At 50.9% G+C, this 24269-nt stretch overlaps 1 protein-coding gene across 1 annotated transcript; it reads right to left on the minus strand.

Annotated features, from left to right (window-relative positions):
- Positions 1-215: 215 nt before the first annotated feature.
- On the minus strand, positions 216-5032 carry NMUR1 (neuromedin U receptor 1; the record flags this gene model as incomplete). Its single annotated transcript, XM_082841608.1, is given in 4 exon segments — positions 216-332; positions 334-728; positions 3374-4259; positions 4976-5032. Coding segments are annotated over 4 exon segments (1455 nt in total).
- Positions 5033-24269: the final 19237 nt, after the last annotated feature.

A 24269-nucleotide genomic window follows, 5' to 3' on the forward strand; every position in this document is an offset into this window, starting at 1 on the left:
AAAGGAAGGGCGCCACGGAAACACGTCAGAAACGGGCTGGGGAGACTCTATCTCCCCAGATAGAGTCTTGCGGTGCGCAGTTATCCGACCACGATGTTCCCCTTCCAGGGGAAGGGCTGGAACTGGGGACCTGAGAGTCTGGAGGACAGACAGCAACCTTACAGTCCTTCTGATCCATGGGTGGGGCAGGATCACTGAGGTGCTGGTCAGGGTTTCTAGGCTGAAGTGGGGACGGGGCACGAAGGGGGACAGGCCACAAAGACATGCTGCAGAGGAGGCAGGTGTGGTCCCCAAAGCTGGGCGTGGCCCTCTGGCCCCTCAGGGTGAAGCTGCCTGAGGCTCCTCTCGGGAGGGGTCCGTCTCTTGCCACCCCTCGGGGCCATCATTCTCAGCCAGGGGCTGGGCCCTGCTGCGGGGGGAGCCCATGTCATACAGGGTGCTGCCCGTGGTCACCCTGCTGAGGCTGTGAGAGCTGCGGCGGGATCTGTGGCGGCGGCACCGGGTCCCCAGGCACAGGGCCTCCCGGAAGGTGTCCTGGAAGCGGCTGGACATGAGGCTGTAGAGCACAGGGTTGGCGGCCGAGCTGAAGTAGAAGAAGACGCCGGAGACGACGTGCACGTACTGGAAGGCCAGGTGCAGGCCCTCGGTCCAGTGGGACACGAGGCTCCACATGAGGCGGTCGATGTGGAACGGGGCCCAGCAGATCCCAAACACCACGACCAGGACAACTGTGGGCAGAAAGGGAGCCTGTTCTCTCCTCTCCCCTCTCACCAGCCACCCACACCCACTGTCCATCTGGAGGTTTCTGGAAGTTTGCCTGTCCTGGCCACACCCCTATAGGAGAGGCTGCTCTCGCCACTGTCACCGACTGGGCAATGGGCGTGCGCCCTGGACCCGGTGTGGACACCCGGGCCAAACTGGCCTGGTCCGATTCTCTCACCGTGGAACTGGACCTAAGTGACAACTGTGTATGCTGAGCCCCAGCGTGACACAGTGCGGCTAAGGCCCACTCTGGGTGCCACTCAGGGGCCACGCCCGCTTATGCATAAGCAGAAAGGAACAGGAGGATGAGGCCCGTGGTCAGACAGCAGTAGCCAGGGAGCTACAGGGAGAGCGAGACAAACACCCCCCGCCACCACGCACTTGCCTGTCTTGGCCCTAGAAGCCTTCCCAGCCCCAGCCCCCAGCTCTCCTGGGTGCCTCTGAAAATCCTGCCCTGCATTACCTCCCCTTTCCTCGACAGCCCCACCCCAAGCCCCAGTAAAAGGCAGGCCAGGCCAGCCAATCCTTCACTCTTTCTCTGGAGCTTCCCTCCAGCCCTGGTTTTCACCCTACCCTCCCTGGGTCTTTGCTATCAGGTCTGTGTTGATTTTTGTTTCTTGTTTCTCATGTTTGCATCTCCAGCTCACAATCCTTCCCCTGCAGTGTCTTCCCCCTTACATTCCAGCATGGTTTTCCTCTTAATCCCGGATTTCAATCAGAACATTGCTTACATCCCCAGCACACAGCCTGATGCACGGTAGGCCCTCAGAAAGAGAAGACAGAAGCAGGAGGGAGAGAAGAAAGCCAGAGCCCCAGGCCAGCAAGCAAGGCAGCCTTAAGGAAACACCCCACTTTCCCAGCGCGAGAGCCATCTCAGATGAGCAGACGCAGCCCGGGTAGGCAGGGCAGTAGAAGGCAGCAGAGGCAGACCCGGGCAGGTGGTCTGTAGTGCAGGAGGCAAGCACAGAGCTCCAGGTCAGTCCCATCTTAGGGGGCTGTACAAGTGACCATAGGCTCTGGGACACTGTTCTGGGGGGGAGGAGAGGAGTGAGTCTCTCTCTGGGAATGCGGCAGTTCCCAGTTAGCTGGCCATAATCCCATGGCTTTGACCAAGGTCTCACCAGCCCTGTCCTGCCCTGGCTCACCCCACCTACCTGATTCAGGCTCTGTGGGACAGGGCAGGATGGGGAGGGAATCAATGACTAGCTTAGCATCAGTTTGCCTGGTTTCCCCAGGGCCACTGTTTTTGAAAAAGCACCAGGCCTAGGCCACCAGAGCCTCAAGCCAGCCGGGCATGCCCTGGTCGGCCCCAATCCACACTTCTGCCCTGATTCTCCTGTGCTCTGTGCACAGACCCTCACAAACATGCCTCCAACCACCTCTTTTAGATCATGATCCTTCCTCTGGTCCCCAGGGAACCACAGACATGGTGTGCAGGAAATTCACTATCTTGCCTTTCCAGCACCCTGTTCCCCTTCTTTTGGGAACTTTGCTCCCCCCGGATCCCCATGTGGGTCTGTGGGGGCTGCTTACCTCAGCATCCTGCCACTCTGGCCCGGTGGCAGGCCATGACCCAAGCCCACCAATCAGAATCCTTCCCTGGGATTTTCCATAGCCACTAAGGGAAGAGGACAGTTAGCTCCTCAGGAAAGGGGAACTCTGTGCCCGTGGTCCTGCCTCCCAGGCTACTTAGGGAAGGACAGAACCAAAACATATTTGGGAGCAAAGATGAGAGACCTGGAGGGTCCAGAGCCCATGAACAGCTCTGTTATCCTGGAGCCTAGCTGCACGCCTCTGCCCTGTCTGTGGTTGGTTCCATGAACAAGGGCTGGCTTCATGGGTGCCACCTGTGCGTTTGCACAGAGCCCTGACCTTTAAACCTTCAAGACGGCAGCTCTGGGATTTCCCTGGTGGCACAGTGGTTAAGAATCCGCCTGCCAATGCAGGGGACATGGGTTCAAGCCCTGGTCTGGGAAGATCCCACATGCCGTGGAGCACCTAAGCCCGTGCGCCACAACTTCTGAGCCGTGCTCTAGAGCCCGAGAGCCACAGCTACTGAGCCCGTGTGCTGCAGCTTACTGAAGCCCACGTGCCTTGAGGCCATGTTCCGCAACAAGAGAAGCCACTGCAATGAGAAGCCCCCACACCACAACGAGGAGTGGCCCCCGCTCGCCGCAACCAGAGAAAGCCCGTGTGCAGCACTGAAGACCCAACGCAGCCAAAAATAAATATAATTAATTAATTGATTAATTAATTATTTTAAAAAAGACAGCTGCTCCACTATTGCTGTCTTGACATTCTTAATGATTTTTTAACAGGGGACCCTGAATTTTCATTTTGCATTGGGCCCCACAAATTATGTAGCTGATCCCACCATGAACCATTAGCATTTACCTCCGGTGTCACTTTCTCAAGGGTAATCTAGAAGAGTATACACACATGCAGTGCATGCACACACACACGGGGGGAGTGGGGGCGGGGGGGTTACTCCGCACCTCACACTCAGCCTCCATCCTAAACCGAAACACTCGGTCCTTTCCCCCAGGCCCCTGGAAGCCCCAGCCCCATACCAGTGCCTGGCTCCGCCCCCCTTCCCAGCAGCAACACTTACACAACATCTTGGTCACCTGTGTCCGACCCCTGTCCTGCAGCAGCTGGAGCCTGCGGCCGTTGCTAGTCCTGGCCCTGCCCTTGGCCTCCTGCCTGCGGATCAGCAGCCGGTCACGCCGCAGCCGCAGCCCGATGAGCAGGTAGAGCACGCTGATGGTGGCCATGGGCAGGCAGAAGAAGAGCAGCGCGGTGACCTGCACGACCAGGTTGTAGAGGGCTCTCTGGTGGACCAAGGTGCACACGGCCGAGTCGGGCACCGTGCCTCGGCAGGGCACGTCCAGCTGCCGAATGCCGTGCAGGCTGGTGTTGGGCAGAGAGCAGAGCAGGGCGAGGCCCCAGATGGCCCCGAGCACGCGGCGCACGTGGGCATGAGTCACTACAGACCTGACGCGCAGCGGGTGCACCACGGCCACGTAGCGCCCTATGCTCAGGGCAGTGACGTTGAGCACCGAGGCCAGGCAGACAGTCTCGAAGAGCAGCGTGCGGAAGTAGCAGCCACCGGGGCCCAGCAGGAAAGGGTAGTTGCGCCACATCTCGTAGAGCTCCAGGGGCAGACCTAGAAGCAGCACCAGCAGGTCCGACACGGCCAGGCTGAAGAGGTAGTAGTTGGTGGGCGTGCGCATGGCCCTGTGGCGCAGGATGACCATGCAGGTCAGCGCGTTGCCCACGGTGCCCACCACGAAGATCAACAGGTACGTGACACAGATGGGCACGAACAGCTCCGTCTGCTGGGGCCCCAGGTACTTGAGTCTGAGCTCCTCATCAGTCAGGTTCAAGTCCTGGGGGTCAAATGGCCCCAGGGCCCTGCTGCCATTGCAGGGCACCGGGGTCCTTGTACCCAGGGACCTGTCTCCAGGGAGGGTGGAGCAATTGAGGCAGAGAGGAGCCTGTGGAACAGAAGAGAGAGAGACACCCAGAAAAGTCACTCAGGGGATCTGGTTCTGTTGTTATTCGTCAAACCAAAGATGCCATCAACACCAAGAAGTCCGATATATCATGTGCCGCTGAGAAGGAAAAACACCGCCATCCATTGTAAGACGCATCACAATTTCATCTTAAAAATGTACATCTTAGGGACTTCCCTGGCAGTCCAGCGGTTAAGACCATGTGCTTCCACTGCAGGGGGCACGGGTTCAATCCCTGGTTGGGGAAATAAGATCTTGCATGCCGCGCGGTGTGGCCAAAAAAAACAAGAACAAGTATATCTTTAAAATGATAAAAAGTGGGACTTCAATTTTAAATTTCACGATCTACTGAAACCTTCGAACAGTGATGGAGACGCTCAAGCATGGGCTATGCCATCAGCAGTCACCCTTTGGGTCTCTCCCCTTTCAAGTCATGGACTTTGGGAGAGACACTCAGTTTGGGCATCTGTAAAATGGGCACAATGCACAGTATCACATGGTCTTTAAGAGCAAGGTCTCTGGAAGCAGCTGCCTGGATTCAAATCCAGCCTCCCCAGTTTCGAACTGTGGGACTATTTGCATGGTGATCTCTCTGTGGCTGTTCCCCTATTACAAGGATCCAGGAATTTAAGACGTGAAAGGCCTGCCTGACACAGGGCCTGCCTGACGCACAGAAGGGCCTGATTACATCAACTCACTGTGAGGACTGAGTCACCGTGGGGATCAAGCAAGGCAGTGAAAAGGCCAAAAACCATGGTGCTGATCCAAAAGTTGGTCCTTGTTTCTGTTTTCTATCACCTGAACTGTTTGAAGTAGGAATATTTGACACCCTTGACACTGCCAGCTCTGGGGTTCCCTCTCCTTCCTCCAGCTCCCATCTCTTTGCCAGTCCACCAGATATAGTAGTTAAGGAACCAGGCCATGGAACTAAACAGACTGGCCTGGGGTCAAATGCTAGCTCTGCTATCCTCTTCTGTGACATGCCCTCACTGTGCCTCAGTCTCCTCACCTGTAAAATGGGTAAGTAGAGCCTACCTCATAGTTTCTGGGAAGATTAAATGAAAGAATAAAGTTCTCAGGAGTGTGCCTGACACATTTCAGGTGCTCAGCTTCAGTGCATAGTGACATGATCCTTATTTCCCACCTGGCAAGGGAAGGACAGTCTAAGGGACATGGGGCAGGGGTTGAACGGGATTCCACTGGGCATGTGTCTTGGTGCGAAAGATCAGGAGCTGCCCTTCTGAGCCTATTCCCCAAGCCCGCCACCACCACCTCCCCTCCCTTCGGAGCAACTGCGGATTTTCAGGCTCGGCTCCTGGATCCTCTCCCTGGATTCTTTTTTCGGCTCCATTTCCTGTCCTCAGATGGGGGGTTGGGGCTCCCGTGGCCCATGTACCTGCGCACCTACCACTCGACTTTCTTTTTCAGGTCCGTCTCTCTCCTAGATCCCAAGTATTCTTAATCCTGAGTATCTTTCTCCTCACCGAAGCCTCCACCCAGAAGCCTCCCCCAGCCTCCCTGCCTCTCTTACACCTAATCCCCGCACTTTGGAATCGGGGGGCATCTTCATCCACTCAAACGTTCCGCCCGCGCCCGCCGCACCCGCACTCCCTACGCCGGCTGTTGCGGGAGCCGGGCGGGGACAGAGGAGATGAGCTGGGAATGCGCAGGCGCCAACCCAGGTTCGAGAGAGGTTCCCTACTCCCCCGAGAAAGGTCGCTGCACCGGAGCCCCCAGCCCCGCGGCGTGCGTGGCCGACAAAAAGACAGAAATACCCTAGAAGGCTGCGAGTTCCCCGGGAAGGGGGGCGTCCCGACGCGCCCTCCGATCCCTACAGCCCTGGGGAGACCCTGCCCGCGCGCTCTTCCAGCCGCGCCCGTGCCCACGCCGGCATCCCGTTCACCTACCATGCAGTCTGCGCCCCGAGAGATCCAGGGGCCGGGAGCCCACCCGCCGAGCGTGGGGCGGGCGTCCGCGGATCGATCGACGGACAGACGCGGCGCCAGAGCGAGCCGACGGGCAGACTGAGGACGGCCAGCGCACTAGCAGCCCGCCGGGTCGCCCCGCCTGTCAGAGGTCGGGGACGCTCTGGCCAGGACCGCCAACAGGGGGCAGTGGTGCCCCTGCAGCCCACCCGGCCGCTGAACCCAGACACGCTCGTCTGGGGCCCCCCGCAGCCACCCAAACCGTAGCGACTGTGTTTCCAAGTGTCTGATGGGGCGCTTGCAGGAACACCCTTACCTCATAGAGCCCTCACAACAACCCATTTTACAGATGAGAAAACTGAGCCTCAGAGAGATGAAGTTCGAATGATCTGGGTCTCACACCATGTCCCTGCGCTCCAGCGTGCTGACTCTTACCTTAATCCCTTATTACGGTGTCCCTCCAGATCCCACCTCCTCCTGCCCCACGTTTCAAATGCACCTCCAAGGAGGTCCCACCAGCCCCTCCAAGTCAACAAGCCCCTAAAGGTCTCACCCCGCCTCCTAGGCTTCACATGGGATTCCTCCCCGTCTATCTCAGTCCCAGGATCGCAGTCTCCACGCCCTCTCCCTTAACGCTCTCTCCCTTCGGGTCCTCCAGCCCCTGGGTCCAGTACTCAGCACCCCACAGGACTGCTGCCGGAACCTCCATTCTTCCTTTGGTCTGGGCTCCCACAGGCCAGTCATCTTCCTGAAACCCTAACCATGGCATTCCTCTTCTTTCTTTTTTTTTTTTTTTTTCCCCCTGTACGCGGGCCTCTCACTGTTGTGGCCTCTCCCGCTGCGGAGCACAGGCTCCGGACGCGCAGGCTCAGCGGCCATGGCTCACGGGCCCAGCCGCTCCGCGGCATGTGGGATCTTCTCGGACAGGGGCATGAACCCATGTCCCCTGCATTGGCAGGCAGACTCTCAACCACTGCGCCACCAGGGAAGCCGCGGCATTCCTCTTCTTGAAAACCTTCTGTAGGGCCCCCCACTCCCTTCTGAAAAAGAACACCAAAGTCTAGTCTGGTTTCGTACCTCCCCACCCCGCTTGCCTTCCTGGTCCCCTGTCACTATGTTCTCCCAGCCCAAATACCTCTCAGCCATTCAAATGTTCCCCCTGCTCCTCTCTCCCTACCGCAGGGGGTCCACAGGAGGGAGGAGACTGTAGAGAGGGAAGAGGCCTCCTCCTCTCCCCCAAACTGTGCACTTGTTCAACCCAGCAGGGGGCACCTTCCCTGCTTGGCCCGCCTCCTCCAACCAGCTCCTTAGCTGAAGTTATTTCATCAGGAACTTGCTAGGGAGCTTAGAAGCGTGGATCTCACAGGCTGAAATGCTGGCTCCTGGGCCTCTTCCCAAGGTTTGATTTACTTATTCTGGGCGAGATCCAGAAATCCTCATTTTTGATACACACACCCTCCAGAGAGCCCCAGGCCCCAGAATCTCGCTGTGAGAAGCACCAGGAAGGCTTAAGTATAAAGCCCCAGGCCCCAGGAAGGCTGCTGTGAGCTGTGTAGAGGGAAGAGACTCAGCCCCTCTGTGCCTTGTAGGACGTGTAACCATCCTTACCACTACTGTGTGCTCGCTGTGAGACGCGGACTGCAAAGATTCAGCCCAGGGCTGGCACAGGGCCAGCACTCAAGACCTTTGGGTGGGATTATCTCTATTTAATGTTAACTGGAGGCAAAACCTTCTTCTCTCAGACTCTCGCTGCCCCACCCCCTCCTCATGAGTCACTGTCCTGGCCTTGGAGACTGGGAGTTAGATCCTGTCCCCCTCACTGCCTTCCCAGGAACTCCACATGTAAACACAGCCCCAGGCACAGAGAGGTTGCAGGCAGCACAGGGACACACGGTGCCCATGTCCCTGGGGGAAAGGATTCTGGGGTGTCCCTGAGACTTAACTACTCAGCCTCAGATGCGTGAGCCTGGCTGGATGGAAACTTCAAGATCGGGGCCGCCATCACATCAGTTGAGCAGTGAGGGGAAGACAGCCCACCATGGGGTCACAGACCGCACTTGGCACGTAATGAGCCTTGTCGACCCCTACCCCCCTCAATGGAACACACCCACGCACACCACTGTGACCACTTCGTACAGACTCTGAGGGCCCGAAACCCACTGTGGACCCTTTGGAGGCGCTCAGAGCCCAGGAAAGGATGGGGAAGGACGTTATCTCTGTCTTCCAGAGGGAGAATGGCTCCCGCCTGTTAGGAATTCCTACAGCTGGCTGCATCTTCACAGCATCAGCAGCCGTCAAACACCATGTCATGCTAAAAGGGTAGCCCCCCAAAAGGAGAGGCCCAGTGGCCATCATGACTGTGGCACTGACCAGAGGACCCTGGGTGTCCCAGCCTCCGGGCTGGAGCTTGAGAGCACCACGGCAGCATGTCCCATCAGAACCCCATGACATCTACTGCCTCCCTCTCCATCCTGAGGTGGCTTCCCCAGGGCCGTGTCGGCCGGGGACTCCCACAAGGCTGAGGCCTGGCCTAGATGGGTGCCAGGTTTTCTGGGTGTATACCTCAGTCTCCTGAGCTTAGCCGGTGGACATCTACCCAGACTTGGGTGCTAGGGGCCCAACTCCACACGACAGCAAATCTGCCAAGCGTGTGCCACTGGGACCTCCGGGAGCCGGTGGCCACACCTCCCAGGTCCTGGAGCGTGTACAGGGCTCACTGGGCCTGAGGCACGTGATGAGTCCCATAGCCCTCCCCGCCCTGCTGACTCCTGGGAGGTCCAGAAACCCCACCCCGCCCTGCTTTACTGCCCTCGGGGATGAGACAAGGAGGATGAGGTGAGCTTGGGGACACTGGGGCGCTGGATGGGACGGAGGGGCAGTTCTGCAGCCTGGGCAAGGGGCACAGCCCGGGACCCACCAGTAATCGGGCTCAGCAAACACGGAGAGCTGGGAACAGCAAACATCCGAGCAGGAGAGTCGCTGTGCTCACCTGGGCACTTTCCCAGGTCAGAGCCCTTTCCACCTGGCTCTGCTCGGCTGGCTCGGAGCCAGGCCATGGCCAGGAGAAAGGAGGAAAGGTCTGGGTCCCACAAGGTGGTGGGGGGCTGGGATGCACCTCAGTAAGCCGTGCGGCTTGTGTGGTCATCAGTACTGCCGAGCCCCCATTCCTGGTTCCGCTCACAGAAACTGGCCTACTCCCAAGAAGAGAGACAGTAAAGGAAGGCAGGCGACAGTGCGGCCTGGATGAGAATCCCCGCTCTGCCAGAGACTGTGCACGCCAGACCCCAGCTTCCTGGTCTGTAAACCAGCAAGAACAGCACCTGTCTGTCAGGGTGCTGTGAGGATTCAGCGGGATAACGTGGGTTAAAACACTTCGGTCTGACACACTCAAGAAATGGTGGTCATAACTCTGCTCAGAATTCTCTGGGAGATACCAGAAAACTGCCAGGAGTCAGGGCTGGTATGGGAGCCGGAAGACAGAGGAGCGTCACTCAGCAGGTTGTGGGGGAAGGTCCCCAGCAAGCTGGGGCGGGAGAGCTGGCCCCAGTGGGAGGGAAGGAGCACACAAAGCTGTGGGGAGCATGGGCAGGCCAGGCCCTGCAGCTGGACCTCGGAGACCTCCGCCTCTCCTGCCCATGAAGAGGCCCACTTGGGACCGTCCGGCCCCTTGCTGCCGAAGGGCCATGAGCTGGTTCTGAGCGACCCCAGTCTCTCAGCTTTTGATATTGGCACAATTTCACACTTCCAGAAAAGTTGAAAGAATACAACCAAGAATTCCTATACACCCTTGACACTAATTCACCAAGTGTTAAAATTTTACATTTCTTAAATCCTTTTCTGTGTGTATGGATATGCATGTATGCAATTCTTCTGGACTCTGTGAGAGTCAGTTGCAAACATAATGCCTCTTTACCACTTAATACTTCAGTTCTGGTTTAGTTTCAAAGTGTTCCATGAATATTATTAATTCTACCTTCCCATAGGAGGTGGCATACCAAGGGGTGAGGGTAGAAGGAACAGCCAGCCTGGCAAGAATAATATCTTTCCACTCAGCACTTTGTGATTATAGAGAGCAGACCACTTCCAGCTGGTCTGATTACCACTTTACCTTTCTTCCCAAGTATTGCCATTCCCAAGGCAGACTGCTTTCAAGCCAATAGATACAAAAGCAGTATTCAAAGTGCTAGCAAAAAGAGGCTCAGGATTACAAAGGAAATAACATTAAATTGGAGAAAATAAATTAAAGAACCTAAAAGCAGTGAAAAAGTGACAACTATTTGTGCGTGTGCGTGAGTCTTTCTAGGGTTATCGCAAGGTAAGTGAAAAGTGCTGGCTGTATCCACCAGGAATCGTTAGACGTGGCGAAGGGCACAAAACACAGGGACACGGAGAGTGTGTTGGGGGTTAGGCATCAGTGTGGGTACAGTTGGCCCAAAGTTAAAGAAGGCCAGGAGTCTGTGCGCTTGAAGGCGGTGTGCCAGAAATGCTGCTGCTGAAATTCTTGTCGCAGGTGATGGTGGGCTCCTGTGCCAGATGAGGATCCTGGTTTGCAAATATCAAAACTGGCTCTGGCTAATTTAGGCAGGGTTTCCTGAAGACCATTAGGTAGCTGAAGACCCCTTGCAGGTGAAAGTGCTGGTGGTGCGGCCCTGTGTCCCCTGGACATAAGCCCCAGTCCAGGACCATGTCCCTACTGCTTTGAGACACTTGATGGACCCCTGCCCCGGGGTGATGCCCCGGATGCTGTGAAGTTGGATCCTACCCCAGCACTCTCACTGTTTGGGACAGGTTTTGACCCCTTCAAGCCTTCTGGGGTGGAGGAAGGCAGATGCCCCGCCCAGAGGGGCATCCACAGCCCCTGGCAGACGTGCTGTTGCCAAGCAACCAAGACAAAGCACACAAGTCTCTGCCACCCAGGGGTCCAAGGCCTCTTCAAATGCACCAGCATCAGAGAGAGGGGCTGGCGCTCACATGGGCACAGGGGAGCCTGGCATTAGGGGTGGGGTGGCTTGTCCCAACAGGCTCACAAGTGTCAACAAAACCTTTTTGGAAAACTACACCCAGGAGAACACGTGTCTGCAAAGAAGATAAGAGATTCCAGTTATGCAAAGTTGGAAGGACCAGTTCACACTCCTATTTGAGGGGGCCACATCCAGGAACTGAAAGTTGAAATCCTTTTTGGTCCATTTGGACCAAAAACATGGCTGACTTGTAAACAGCCTGTCCTCAAGTAGACAATGTCAGTTCTCCTCCCAGCTGCCTTGAGACGGATATTATAACCCAGCAGCCCTCAGCTCTGAAGTTGCCAGGGGTTCTCTCTGGGGAGTGGATTAGGGTAAGAGGAGGGGAGATAATTCTTTTTGTTTTCCGTTAAACAGATTTTTTTCAACAGTCAACATTTGTTTTTCTTATAATAATTATATATGTAGAGATATATATATTTTTTTATTTTAAAATGCAGTTCCTTGCTTAATCCTGGTAGCTTGTCTCGGGCCAAGCCCTTCATTGGGGTCAGGCCTAGCCTGGTCAGAAGCCTTCCAAGGACAGGTGGGGAAGACTTGGACACAGAGATGCACTGCAGCTGGTCACATGCCCTGGTGTCCCCAAGGCCCCCTCCGTATCGCTGCTACTTTGTCACCCCCAACTGTCACTCCCTCCACTGTGTCACCCCTACCACGCACCCAGGATCCCAGGCCCTGTGCGAGGAGCCAGGAGCCACAACACCAGCCTGCTCTGCTCCCTTCTCCTCGCCCCCAGGTACAGGGCCTTCTGCCCTATGGTCCCCCACTCCTGGTCCTGGTGCAGCGGTCGGGATGGAAGGGCAACCTCTGCCCAGGCCCAGTATGGGCACTTCCTGGCCACCAGGGGCAAACAGGGGCTTCTGGCCAGGAGCCTGGACCCAGATCCCATCCCCTGTGTGGTCCCTGTGTCGGCGGGGGATGCATCATGCCTAACAGCGTGGGCCTGTGGGCACTTACAGGCTTTAATATTGCTTCCGTGGGGAGGGCGCCATCCTCTCTATTTCTCCCTACTTCTCACTCCCCGTGCAAAGCCCTGATCTTGACCAACCACATCCCTCATTGAATGACCTAAAAGGACAGCACAGCCTGGCTGAAACCCCTGCTGCCCCGACTGCCTGTGTGAGCTGCAGGGCCTCATTAACCATCTTTCCCCAGCTGCTGTGAGGATGAAATAATTCTTACAGACTCCGGGGTACACGTGGCATTTTTAATGACAAAATACATTCCAGAAAAATTTTGCAAGAATAGTACAAAGGGCTTCCCTGGTGGCGCGGTGGTTGAGAGTCCGCCTGCCGATGCAGGAGACACAGGTTCGTGCCCCGGTCCGGGAAGATCCCACATGCCGCAGAGCGGCTGGGCCCGTGAGCCATGGCCTCTGAGCCTGCACGTCCGGAGCCTGTGCTCCGCAACGGGAGAGGCCACAACAGTGAGAGGCCCGCGTACCGCAAAAAAAAAAAAAAAAAAGAATAGTACAAAAAGGGAATTCCCTGACTGTCCAGTGGTTAGGGCTCCACGCTTTCACTGCTGAGGTCGCGGGTTCGATCCCTGGTCGGGGAACTAGGATGCTGCAAGCTGCACGGTGCAGCCGGGGTAAAAAAAAAAAAAAAAGAAAAGTACAAAAGACTTCTTGTCCTCAACCTTTCGAAAGTAAGTTGTTGGCCTGAAGCTCAGTCTCCCTAAATACTTCAGTACATGTTTCCTGCAAACGGGGAGCCCCTCCTGCATCACCACAACACAGCCATCAACCTCAGGAACTGCACTGAGGCATTACTGCCGGCTAATCCACAAACCCTTTCAAGTTCTGCCAGTTGTCCCAGTCTGGAACAGTTCCTCAATCATCCCTTGACTTCGTGACCTCGACATTTTTTAAGATTACAAGCCAGTTATTTAGTAGGATTTCTCTCAATTAGGGCTTGCTGATGTCTCCTTACGATACATTCAGGTTATACATTTTGGGCGGGAATATCATAGAAAGGGAGATCTGCCCTTTTCATCACATCCTATGAGGTAGCACCCAACTTTGATTGGCCTTGTTACTGAAAATGGTAATTTTATTCCCTTGATTAAGGTGGTACCTGCCAGGGTTCTCCTCTGGAAAGCTACTACGTTTCCTTTTGGGATTAGTTTGTATTTTATGGAAGATACTTTGAGATTGTGTAAATATCCCATTTCTCATCAGACTCTTACCCACTAATTTTAGCATTCATTTATGATTCTTAGATGAATTAATTATTGGTTGCCAAATGGTAATTCTAATTCTATCATTCCTCCATTGATTAGTTGGTACTGTACTGTAAAATAAAAAATTTTCCTCTCACTATATCCTTGTGGACTCAGGATTTCTTATTGTATTCAATGAATAGTAATCCATTATCATTATTTATCATGTTTAAATTGTCCCAGATTTGGCCAGTGGGAACCTCTTCAAGTTGCCTGCTATATCCTTTTCACATGTCTTCATCATAAATATTTCTGTGTTTTCTGGCACAGTCAGATATTCCAGGCTCATCATGTATTTCCCTGCACCAGTCTGGAATCAGCCATTTTCCAAGGAGCTCTGGTTCTTTTTAGCAGAGACTGGAGTTTAGAAACCAAGATCTGGGTGCCATGTGTGCTCATTACTACTAGGGTGTTGCTGCCCCCAGGCCCTCTCAGGAAGCCCAACTAGGGAATACATGTATAAACATAAATATACATGTAGGTAAACATAACACACATATATGCACACATCAATATTTATTTGTATATCTAGCCATAAACATTGAAAAACATGAACGGACATCAGTACCCCTAATTCCAATCCAACGCCACAGCATTCATCTTTAATATCCCTCCCTGACAGTGAGAAATGTGCCTTCTGTTATCTTCAGCATATTTACTTACTAGGTGGACCCCCCTCAGTATGTAACCAATCGTGCCAACCCCTCCTCACCCACTCAAGTCTAGCTCTGAGCCGTCCCTGCCCCCTCCCCTCCTCTAGCTGAGAAGCATGCAGGACACCCTCCTCACTGCACTCAGCTTCCAAGATAGAGGGAAACAAGCTCCCTCACCATGGATGAGTATTACAACATTTCTGGAGGACAAATTGGCAATAGCCACCAAAGTATTGAGATTTATCCCTTTGGCCCTGCAACTTTACCTCCAAAAATTTATGGGAAAGAATAGTAGCTAAAATACAGAGATACGTGTAAGAGGGTATGAGTTATAACTTTGTCTGTAATAATGAAAAATTGGAGACAACCTAAATTTTCTTTATCTTAGCTCCTGAAAGAAGAGTACCCTGCATGCCTCCCAGAGTCATCTGCCTGTAGGACCAGACAACTGGTTTCTAATTGACTTCCTCCAGAGCTCTTAGCTCCCCCTGTACTTCCTGACTGTGTTTGTACAAGAGTCCAGAGGGCTCCTGTGTGCCAGAGAAGGTCTTGGAGTAGAAAGAGGAAGATGCAAAGCATGTGCCTGAGCAGGGACCCTCCCTCCCCAGCTGAGGCTGAAATCAGAGTCAGGCCAAGGGGAGGAGACAGGGGACCCCAAAGACATCTGCTATCTCTGTCAATAGGGAATGGGCACAATAAATGGTGGAACACGCATATTAATTGGCACTGTGCATGCATGTGAAAGATGGAGGCTGATCTACACATGTTGCCCTAGAAAGGCACCCAGACAAGATATGTTGCCAAGAGGAGCCTGTAAGAAACATAGCAGCAGGAAGGGTTGGATCCCAGGCATGTATATTACTAGGTTGTTGTTTTTTTAAAAAAAAAACTAGGGTAGGTTTTTATGCTCAGGAAATTGTTGAAGAACATACAACAATCAGGCAACAGTGATCGTTTCTAGAGAGTGGGATTATAAGGGACTTCTACTTCCTAAGTGATACATTTTTGTGTTGTTTGTATTTTCAGCAATGTATATTGCTTGTATAATCATAAAACAAACAAAAATCAAATAAATAGTTAAAGAAGTCTGTGGAATCTGCTGAAACAGCTGTTGACCAAGTAAGGGATGAACAGATAAGAACGCACAGGCAGGGGAGGGGAGGGATGTTAGCATGAGGGCAAGTGTTGGGTGGTGGTGGGCCTTTCGTCAAGGAAGGAGGACACAGGAGACCTGATGTGGGACGGGTCTGATCACTATAACAGATGAAGTCAGCACCCTGCATTTATCTCCTGTAAACATCTGCAGATACAGCTCATACACAGTGACAATTTCCTGAACCTCTCTCTCCGCCTGAGGGTGTTCTTTAGCATGGTAGTGTCTTCAGGGTTTTCTGGTTTAGGCCAAAAGTGCCAGGGACTTAACTCCCCAGAAACAACCCTCCTATGGAGGGATGGGAATGGATGGATAAATGCCCCACATGGTAGGCAGCTTCCAAGATGGCCCCCAATGAGCCTCGCTTCCTGGTATTCACACCCCGTGTAGTTCCCTCCCACACTGGGTAGGGTTGAACTATGCAATTGCAGAAATGATGGTGTGTGACATCCAAGGCTAGATCATAAAAGCATTGAAGCTTCTGCCCTTCTCTCTTTTGGACCACTTGCTCTTGGTGGAAGCCACCTGCCATGTTATGAGGATACTGAAGCAGCACAGGAGAAGGTGTATGGGGTGAGGAACTAAGGACTCCTGCCAACAACCAGCACTAACTTGTCAGGCAAGGGAGCGAGCCCCCTTGGAAGGGGATCCTCCAGTCCCAGTCAAACCTTCAGATAATTCCAGTCTCATGAGAGACAGTAGCTAGAACCCTGAGCCAGAACCACCAGTTCAGCTGTTCCTGGATTCCTGACCCTTGAAAAAAGTGTGTTATGTAAATGTTTATATTTTTAAGCTGCTAAATTCTGGAGTAATTTGTTATGCAGCAATAGCTAACTGATAATCTCATACACTCCTGGTGGGAATGTAAAACAGAACAGCCACCTTGGAAAACAGTTAGGTGGTTCCTCAAATGATTGAATATAGAGTTACATATGATTCAGCAATTCCACTCCTAGGTGTATTCCCAAGAGAAATGAAAACATTTGTTTACATAAAAACTTGTACACAAATGTTTATAGCAGCATTATTCATGAGAGTCAAAACGTGGAAACAACCCAAATGTCCATCAATGGACAAATGGAGAAACAAAATGTGGTATATTCGTACAATGGAATATTATTCGGCCATAAAAATCAAAGAAGTACAGATACATGCTATAGCTTGACTGTACCTTGAAAAGTGATAGAAGCTGGTCACAAAAATCCATGTATTATATGATTCTATTCATATGAAATGGCCAGAATAGGCAAATCTATAGATACAGAAAGTAGATTAGTGGCTGCTTAGGTTGAGGTGGGGTGGTGGTGGATAGGGGTGACAGTTAAACGTGTGGGATTTCTTTTTGAGGCTATGAAAGTCTTCTAAAATTGACTATGGTTGGTGATGGTTGCACATGTCTGTAAATATACAAAAAAAAATTGAATTGTATACTTTTAATGGGTGAATTGTATGGTATGGCAGTTATATCTTTTTTATATTTAATTAATAAATTTATTTATTTATTTATATTTTTGGCTGTGTTGGGTCTTCATTGCTGCGTGCAGGCTTTCTCTAGCTGTGGTGAGCACGGGCTACTCTTCATTGTGGTGCACAGGCTTCTCATTGCGGTGGCTTCTCTTGTTACGGAGCACGGGCTCTAGGCACGTGGGCTTCAGTAGTTGTAGCACACAGGCTCAGTAGTTGTGCCTCAAGGGCTCTAGAACGCAGGCTCAGTAGTTGTGGCACACGGGCTTAGTTGCTCTGCGGCATGTGGGATCTTCCCAGCCCAGGACTCGAACCCGTGTCCCCTGCATTGGCAGGCGGATCCTTAACCACTGCGCCACCAGGGAAGTCCTGACAGTTATATCGTAATAAAACTTATTTTTTAAAAAAACAGATGACGAATACACCACAGCTTCCTTTCCCCCTGGTGGAACAACTCTGAGGCATGTTCCACAGAGCCTCTCAGAGGGTCCCCAGTAGGACTGAACACTAGTTGCCCAAAGCCAGAGCTGGTCTGTTAATAAACACTGGATTTTCTTTCCTCTCGTCATTGTCTCACTCCTCCACCCCACGCTTTTTGGGATCACATCTCAAATAAACTACTTAACCCAATTCTTGTCTCAAGGTTCGCTTTTGAGGGAACCCAAACGAAAGCGAGCATGTTCTTCAGGTTGAGAGTCAAGGTCCTCCGGGGTGGGGCTGATTCTGAGCCCCAACCATACGGATCTCAGCTGGGGGGACTGCCCACTGGCTGACTGTCCAGGGCAAAGGCTTGAACCAAAGTCCCAAATAGTCGCAGAACTGGCCATCCCCACAGCATGCGTGGCATGAGCCTGGTGTGATGTGCACACATGCTAACACACACACACACACACACACACACACACACTCTTTCAGGCCTGGGAACAGTGGTGGGACCATTAAACAACCAGGGCCTGCCTCTGCGCTTTATCCGAGATAGGGTATGTGGGACGTGTTCATTTCCCCTTGGGCTTATTTTTCCTGTCTCTGTGGCTGGGCGTCATCTGACCACACAAACCACCAAGACAGAGAAGCAGGAGGTTATGAAAGGCTGTGGGATGAGAGTTCAGCAGAGTCTGTGGGAAGGGTCAGACCCTTCGAGTGTGATCTTGAGGTATCTGATTAAGAAAAAGCAAAGATTGCACAGCCAAGACTTGCAATTAGGGAGACAGGAACACCTCTTGAGGTCCCCCAGGCAAAGGGACCAGTGTGGGGAGGCATCTCCTGCCCAGCGAGTCCCAGGTTACTTTGGCAGTGAACTTCACCAACAGTCACTGAGCAAAGGCTGAGAGTCAAACAGCAGAGGGGAGAGGTTTGGGCTCAGCCATGCTTCTCACTCCAGCCTCCAGGCCAAGATTGGGAACCAGGTGCCCAGAACTTTATTCCTTCCCAAATTCAGACATGCTCAGCTCGAGTCAAATGCCTTCATCTTCAAGCAAAAGATAGTTGGTGGATGTTAATATTCCCAACATACACAGAGTTGCCCAGAGCAACAGAGCCAAAGAGCCCAGGTTGGCTCAAAGGTTTCAATATCCATCTACCTATCTATCTATCTATCTATCTATCTATCTATCTATCTATCTATCTATCCATCCATCCATCTACTTACCTACCTATCTATTTATCTATCACCTATCTCCTATTGGTTCTGTTTTTCTAGAGAGCCCTGATTGATGTATCTACTCTCAGTGGAAGGCAAGACGGAGAGGTGCTGAGTGGCGGGATGTCAAAGATAAGGGTACCCCATTCAGGGGGCACGAGTGTCACTCCTGGGGAGACAACCCCCAAGGTCATAGAAAAGCAGGTAAGAGATTTGCTGAGACTTGCCCTGCTGCTCTGCACTCATAAAATGCATCCTTCTGTTGGTTTAACCAAGCTGGCCAGAAAACCAAAAATAACCCCCATAATGCTATCCCAAGACAGCGCTGCAAACGGAAAATTACAGAAGCCACTCAAAGGACTCATGAAGTTCAGGTCCCATAGCCAGCTTGATCATGCCACTGACCTCCTGAAAATCCTCCCAAGGCTCCTAGAATAAACCCCGGCTTAAGTCAGCCTGCAGTTCAGCCTTGCCCAACGCTGTTCACCTTCTGCTTCCCTGTGCTTGGCCAGACCACTCTCTGCCACCTCAGGGCCTTTGCACGTGCTGCTTGCTCTGCTCGTCCTAGCTTCCCCTGGCTCTTTCCCTGGCATCTTCTCATCCTCAGAGCTCTGAGCTGGCTTCCCTGACCACACATTCTGGCATGCCCTCTTCTACTCCCAAACCTTCTGCTACATCCCCTGTTTATGCCCTTCATGGAACTTATTACAGCCTGGAACGATCTTATTTGTTCGTTTTCTTGTTTATTGCGTCTCCTCGATCTGTCTAGAGGGTCCAGGAGAACATGCTCATCTCATTCTCTTCTATCTTCCCGATACCAGGTCATAGGAGAGAGCACCTGATACGTATTCTTTTTTTTTTGGCCATGCCACACACAATTATAGGATCTTAATTCCCTGACCGGAGATCGAACCCATACCCATTGCAGTGGAAGCACTGGGTCCTAACCACTGGACCACCAGGGAATTCCCTTGATACATATTCAATAAATGAATGATCCCTCAGCTCCTAAGCTCATCCATGTTTGGTCAGGAGCCCTTCCCCCCTTCCCACAGTGCCCTGGACCAGCCCCATCATGTCCCTTGGTTGTTGACAGTGCAGCCATGGAATTCAGCTGTGCAGGGGTTTGGGCCCCTCACTGGAGGGTACAGGACTTGGATACCTTGAACAGGGTTGGACCTAAAGAGAAAAACTTGCTGCCAAACAAGATGGAACTGAAATGAGCCCTGAAGAGTGTTCCAGGCGGAGAGAACAACAGGGGAAGTGCTGTCGGGCAGTGCCCTCAGTAACTGACTGGAAGCCAGAGGACCTCCCACTATGAGCCAGGAGGAGAGCCGCGTGAGCTGAGGGCAGAAAGGAGGGCAGGGCCTGAGAGCAGACTCTGGGATCCAGGGAAGGGGCTTCAGTAGGAAAATGCTATGGTCTCGTTCACATGTTGAAAATTCAGAGATTGTTTCTGGACTGAGGGAGTGGGGAGTAGGGGTGAGAGAGGGACATTTTTTACTATAGTATCAGCTACACTAGCAGTATCAGGACAGTATCTAGCAGTGTCAGCTACACTGCTAGATTTTTTTCTTTCCACTCTGTAAAGGTACTGCCTTAAAATTTAAGCAAAAAAACAATTGCTCTGACTGCTAGGTGGAGGCCGGACTGTAAGAGATAGAGGGGATTTGGGTTGGGACCTGCGACAGAGACGCAAGCTGCCCACCTAATATCCATTCTCCTTGCTCGCTCTCTCCTCACTCCCAGATCCTAGTTTCTTTGCTTTTCCAAGTGACCCTTTATACAGTATGTATCCAGCTAAATAATTACATTTCCCAAACAGGAGATACTGTTCAATAGAAATTGTTGAGTGGGACTTATGAGAACATTCTTTTTTTTTTTTTGGCCACGCCATGCAGCATGAGGGATCTTTTTTTTTTTTGTATTTTATTTTATTTATTTCTTTATAGAGCAGGTTCTTTTTTTTTTTTTTTGCGGTACGTAGGCCTCTCACTGTTGTGGCCTCTCCCGTTGCGGAGCACAGGCTCCGGACGCGCAGGCTCAGCAGCTATGGCTCACGGGCCCAGCCACTCCGCGGCATGTGGGATCTTCCCAGACCGGGGCACAAACCCATGTCCCCTGCATTGGCAGGCAGACTCTCAACCACTGCACCACCAGGGAAGCCCGAGCAGGTTCTTATTAGTTATCTATTTTATACATATTATTGTATATATGTCAGTCCCAATCTCCCAATTCATCCCACCACCCCCCCACCCACCACTTTCCCCCCTTTGTGTCCATATGTATGTTGTTTACATCTGTGCCTCTATTTCTGCCCTGCAAACTGGTTCATCTGTACCGTTTTTCTAGGTTCCACATATATGCATTAATATAAGACATTTGTTTTTCTTTTTCTGACTTACTTCACTCTGTATGACAGTCTCTAGATCCATCCAAGTCTCTACAAATGACCCAGTTTCATTCCTTTTTACGGCTGAGTAATACTCCATTGTATATATGTACCACATCTTCTTTATCCATTCATCTGTCGATGGGCATTTAGGTTGCTTCCATAACCTGGCTATTGTAAATAGTGCTGCAATGAACATTGGGGTGCATGTGTCTTTTTGAATTATGGTTTTCTCTGGGTAAATGTCCAGTAGTGGGATTGCTGGGTCATATGGTAATTCTATTTTAGTTTTTTAAGGAACCTCCATTCTTTTCTCCATTAGTGGCTGTATCAATTTACATTCCCACCAACAGTGCAAGAGGGTTCCCTTTTCTCCACACCCTCTCCAGCATTTGTTGTTTGTAGATTTTTTTTTTCTTTTGCGGTACGCGGGCCTCTCACTGTTGTGGCCCCTCCCGTTGCAGAGCACAGGATCCGGACGCGCAGGCTCAGCGGCCATGGCTCACGGGCCCAGCCACTCCGCGGCATGTGGGATCTTCCCAGACCGGGGCACGAACCCGTGTGCCCTGCATCGGCAGGCAGACTCTCAACCACTGCACCACCAGGGAAGCCCCTGGAAGATTTTTAATCACAGTTTCAATTTCATTACTCGTGATTGGTCTGTTCATATTTTCTATTTCTTCCTGGTTGTCTTGGAAGCTTATACCTTTCTAAGAATTCGTCCATTTCTTCCAGGTTGTCCATTTTATTGGCATAGAGTTGCTCGTAGTAGTCTCTTAGGATGCTTTGTATTTCTGCGGTGTCTGTTGTAACTTTTTTTACTGACACCTTTTACAGAAACTCCTTTTTCATTTCTAATTCTATTGATTTGAGTCTTCTCCCTCTTTTTCTTGATGAGTCTGGCTAATGGGTTATCAATTTTGTGTATCTTCTCAAAGAACCAGCTTTTAGTTTTATTGATCTTTGCTACTGTTTTCTTTGTTTCTATTTCATTTATTTCTGCTCTGATCTTTATGATTTCTTTCCTTCTACTAACTTTGGGTTTTGTTTGTTCTTCTTTCTCTAGTTCCTTTAGGTGTAAGATTAGGTTGTTTATTTGAGGTGTTTGTTGTTTCTTGAGGTAGGATTGTATTGCTATAAACTTCCCTCTTAGAACTGCTTTTGCTGCATCCCATAGGTTTTGGATCGTCGTGTTTTCATTATCATTTGTCTCCAGGTATTTTTTGATTTCCTCTTTGATTTCTTCTGTGATCTCTTGGTTTTTTAAGTAACGTATTGTTTAGCCTTCTTGTGTTTGTGCTTTTTACGTTTTTTTCCCTGTAATTGATTTCTAATCTCATAGCATTGTGGTCAGAAAAGATGCTTGATATGACTTCAATTTTCTTAAATTTACTGAAGCTTGATTTGTGACCCAAGATGTGATCTATCCTGGAGAATGTTCTGTGTGCACTTGAGAAGAAAGTGTAATCTGCTGTTTTTGGATGGAATGTGCTATAAATATCAATTAAATCTATCTGGTCTATTGTGTCATTTAAAGCTTGTGTTTCCTTATTAATTTTCTGTCTGGATGATCTGTCCATTGGTGTAAGTGAGGTGTTAAAGTCCCCCACTATTATTGTGTTACTGTCAATTTCCTCTTTTATAGCTGTTAGCAGTTGCCTTATGTATTGAGGTGCTCCTATGTTGGGAGCATATATATTTATAATTGTTATATCTTCTTCTTGGATTGATCCCTTGATCATTATGTAGTGTCCTTCCTTATCTCTTGTAATATTCTTTATTTTAAAGTCTATTCTGATATGAGTATTGCTACTCCAGCTTTCTTTTGATTTCCATTTGCATGGAATATCTTTTTCCATCCCCTCACTTTCAGTCTGTATGTGTCCCTAGGTCTGAAGTGGGTCTCTTGTTGACAGCATATATATGGGTCTTGTTTTTGTATCCATTCAGTGAGCCTGTGTCTTTTGGTTGGAGCACTTAATCCATTCACATTTAAGGTAATTATCAATATGTATGTTCCTAGGACCATTTTCTTAATTGTTTTGGGTTTCTTCTCTTGTGTTTCCCACTTAGAGAAGTTCCTTTAGCGTTTGTTGTAGAGCTGGTTTGGTGGTGCTGAATTTTCTTAGCTTTTGCTTGTCTGTAAAGCTTTTGATTTCTCCATCGAATCTGAATGAGATCCTTGCTGGGTAGAGTAATCTTGGTTGTAGGTTCTTCCCTTTCATCACTTTAAATATGTCATGCCACTCCCTTCTGGCTTGTAGAGTTTCTGCTGAGAAATCAGCTGTTAACCTTATGGGAGTTCCCTTGTACCTTATTTGTCGTTTTTCCCTTGCTTTTAATAATTTTTCTTTGCCTTTAATTTTCACCAATTTGATTACTATGTGTCTCGGCATGTTTCTCCTTGGGTTTATCCTGTATGGGACTCTCTGCACTTCCTGAACTTGAGTGCCTATTTCCTTTCCCATATTAGGGAAGTTTTCGACTATAATCTCTTCAAATATTTTCTCGGGTCCTTTCTCTCTCTCTTCTCCTTCTGGGACCCCTATAATGCGAATGTTGTTGCGTTTAATGTTGTCCCAGAGGTCTCTTAGGCTGTCTTCATTTCTTTTCATTCTTTTTTCTTTATTCTGTTCTGCACCAGTGAGTTCCACCTTTCTGTTTTCCAGGTCACTTATCCGTTCTTCTACCTCAGTTATTCTGCTGTTGATTCCTTCTAGTGTAGCTTTCATTTCAGTTATTGTATTGTTCATCTCTGTTTGTTTGTTCTTTAATTCTTCTAGGTCTTTGTTAAACATGTCTTGCATCTTCTTGATCTTTGCCTCCATTCTTTTCCGAAATCCTGCATCATCTTCACCATCATTATTCTGAATCCTTTTTCTGGAAGGTTGCCTATCTCCACTTCATTTAGTTGTTTTTCTGGGGTTTTATCTTGTTCCTTCATCTGGTACATAGCCCTCTGCCTTTTCACCTTGTCTATCTTTCTGTGAATGTGGTTTTTGTTCCACAGGCTGCAGGATTGTAGTTCTTCTTGCTTCTTCTGTCTGCCCTCTGGTGGATGAGGCTATCTAAGAGGCTTGCGCAAGTTTCCTGATGGGAGGGACTGGTGGTGGGTAGAGCTGGCTGTTGTGGGCAGAGCTCAGTAAAACTTTAATCCACTTGTCTGCTGATGGGGGGTGGGGGGTGGGCTGGGTTCCCTCCCTGTTGGTTGTTTGGCCTGAGTCAACCCAACACTGGAGCCTACCCGGGCTCTTTGGTGGGGCTAACGGCAGACTCTGGGAGGGCTCACACCAAGGAGTACTTCCCAGAACTTCTGCTGCCAGTGTCCTTGTCCTCACGGTGAGACACAGCCACCCCCCACCTCTGCAGGAGACCCTCCAACACTAGCGGGTGGGTCTGGTTCAGTCTCCTATGGGGTCACTGCTTCTTCCCCTGGGGTCCTGATGCGCACACTGCTTTGTGTGTGCCCTCCAAGAGTGGGGTCTCTGTTTCCCCCAGTCCTGTCAAAGTCCTGCAATCAAATCC

This window comes from Leucopleurus acutus (genome assembly GCF_964270905.1).
Source record: "Leucopleurus acutus genome assembly, chromosome: 6".
Taxonomy (NCBI): Eukaryota; Metazoa; Chordata; class Mammalia; order Artiodactyla; family Delphinidae; genus Leucopleurus; species Leucopleurus acutus.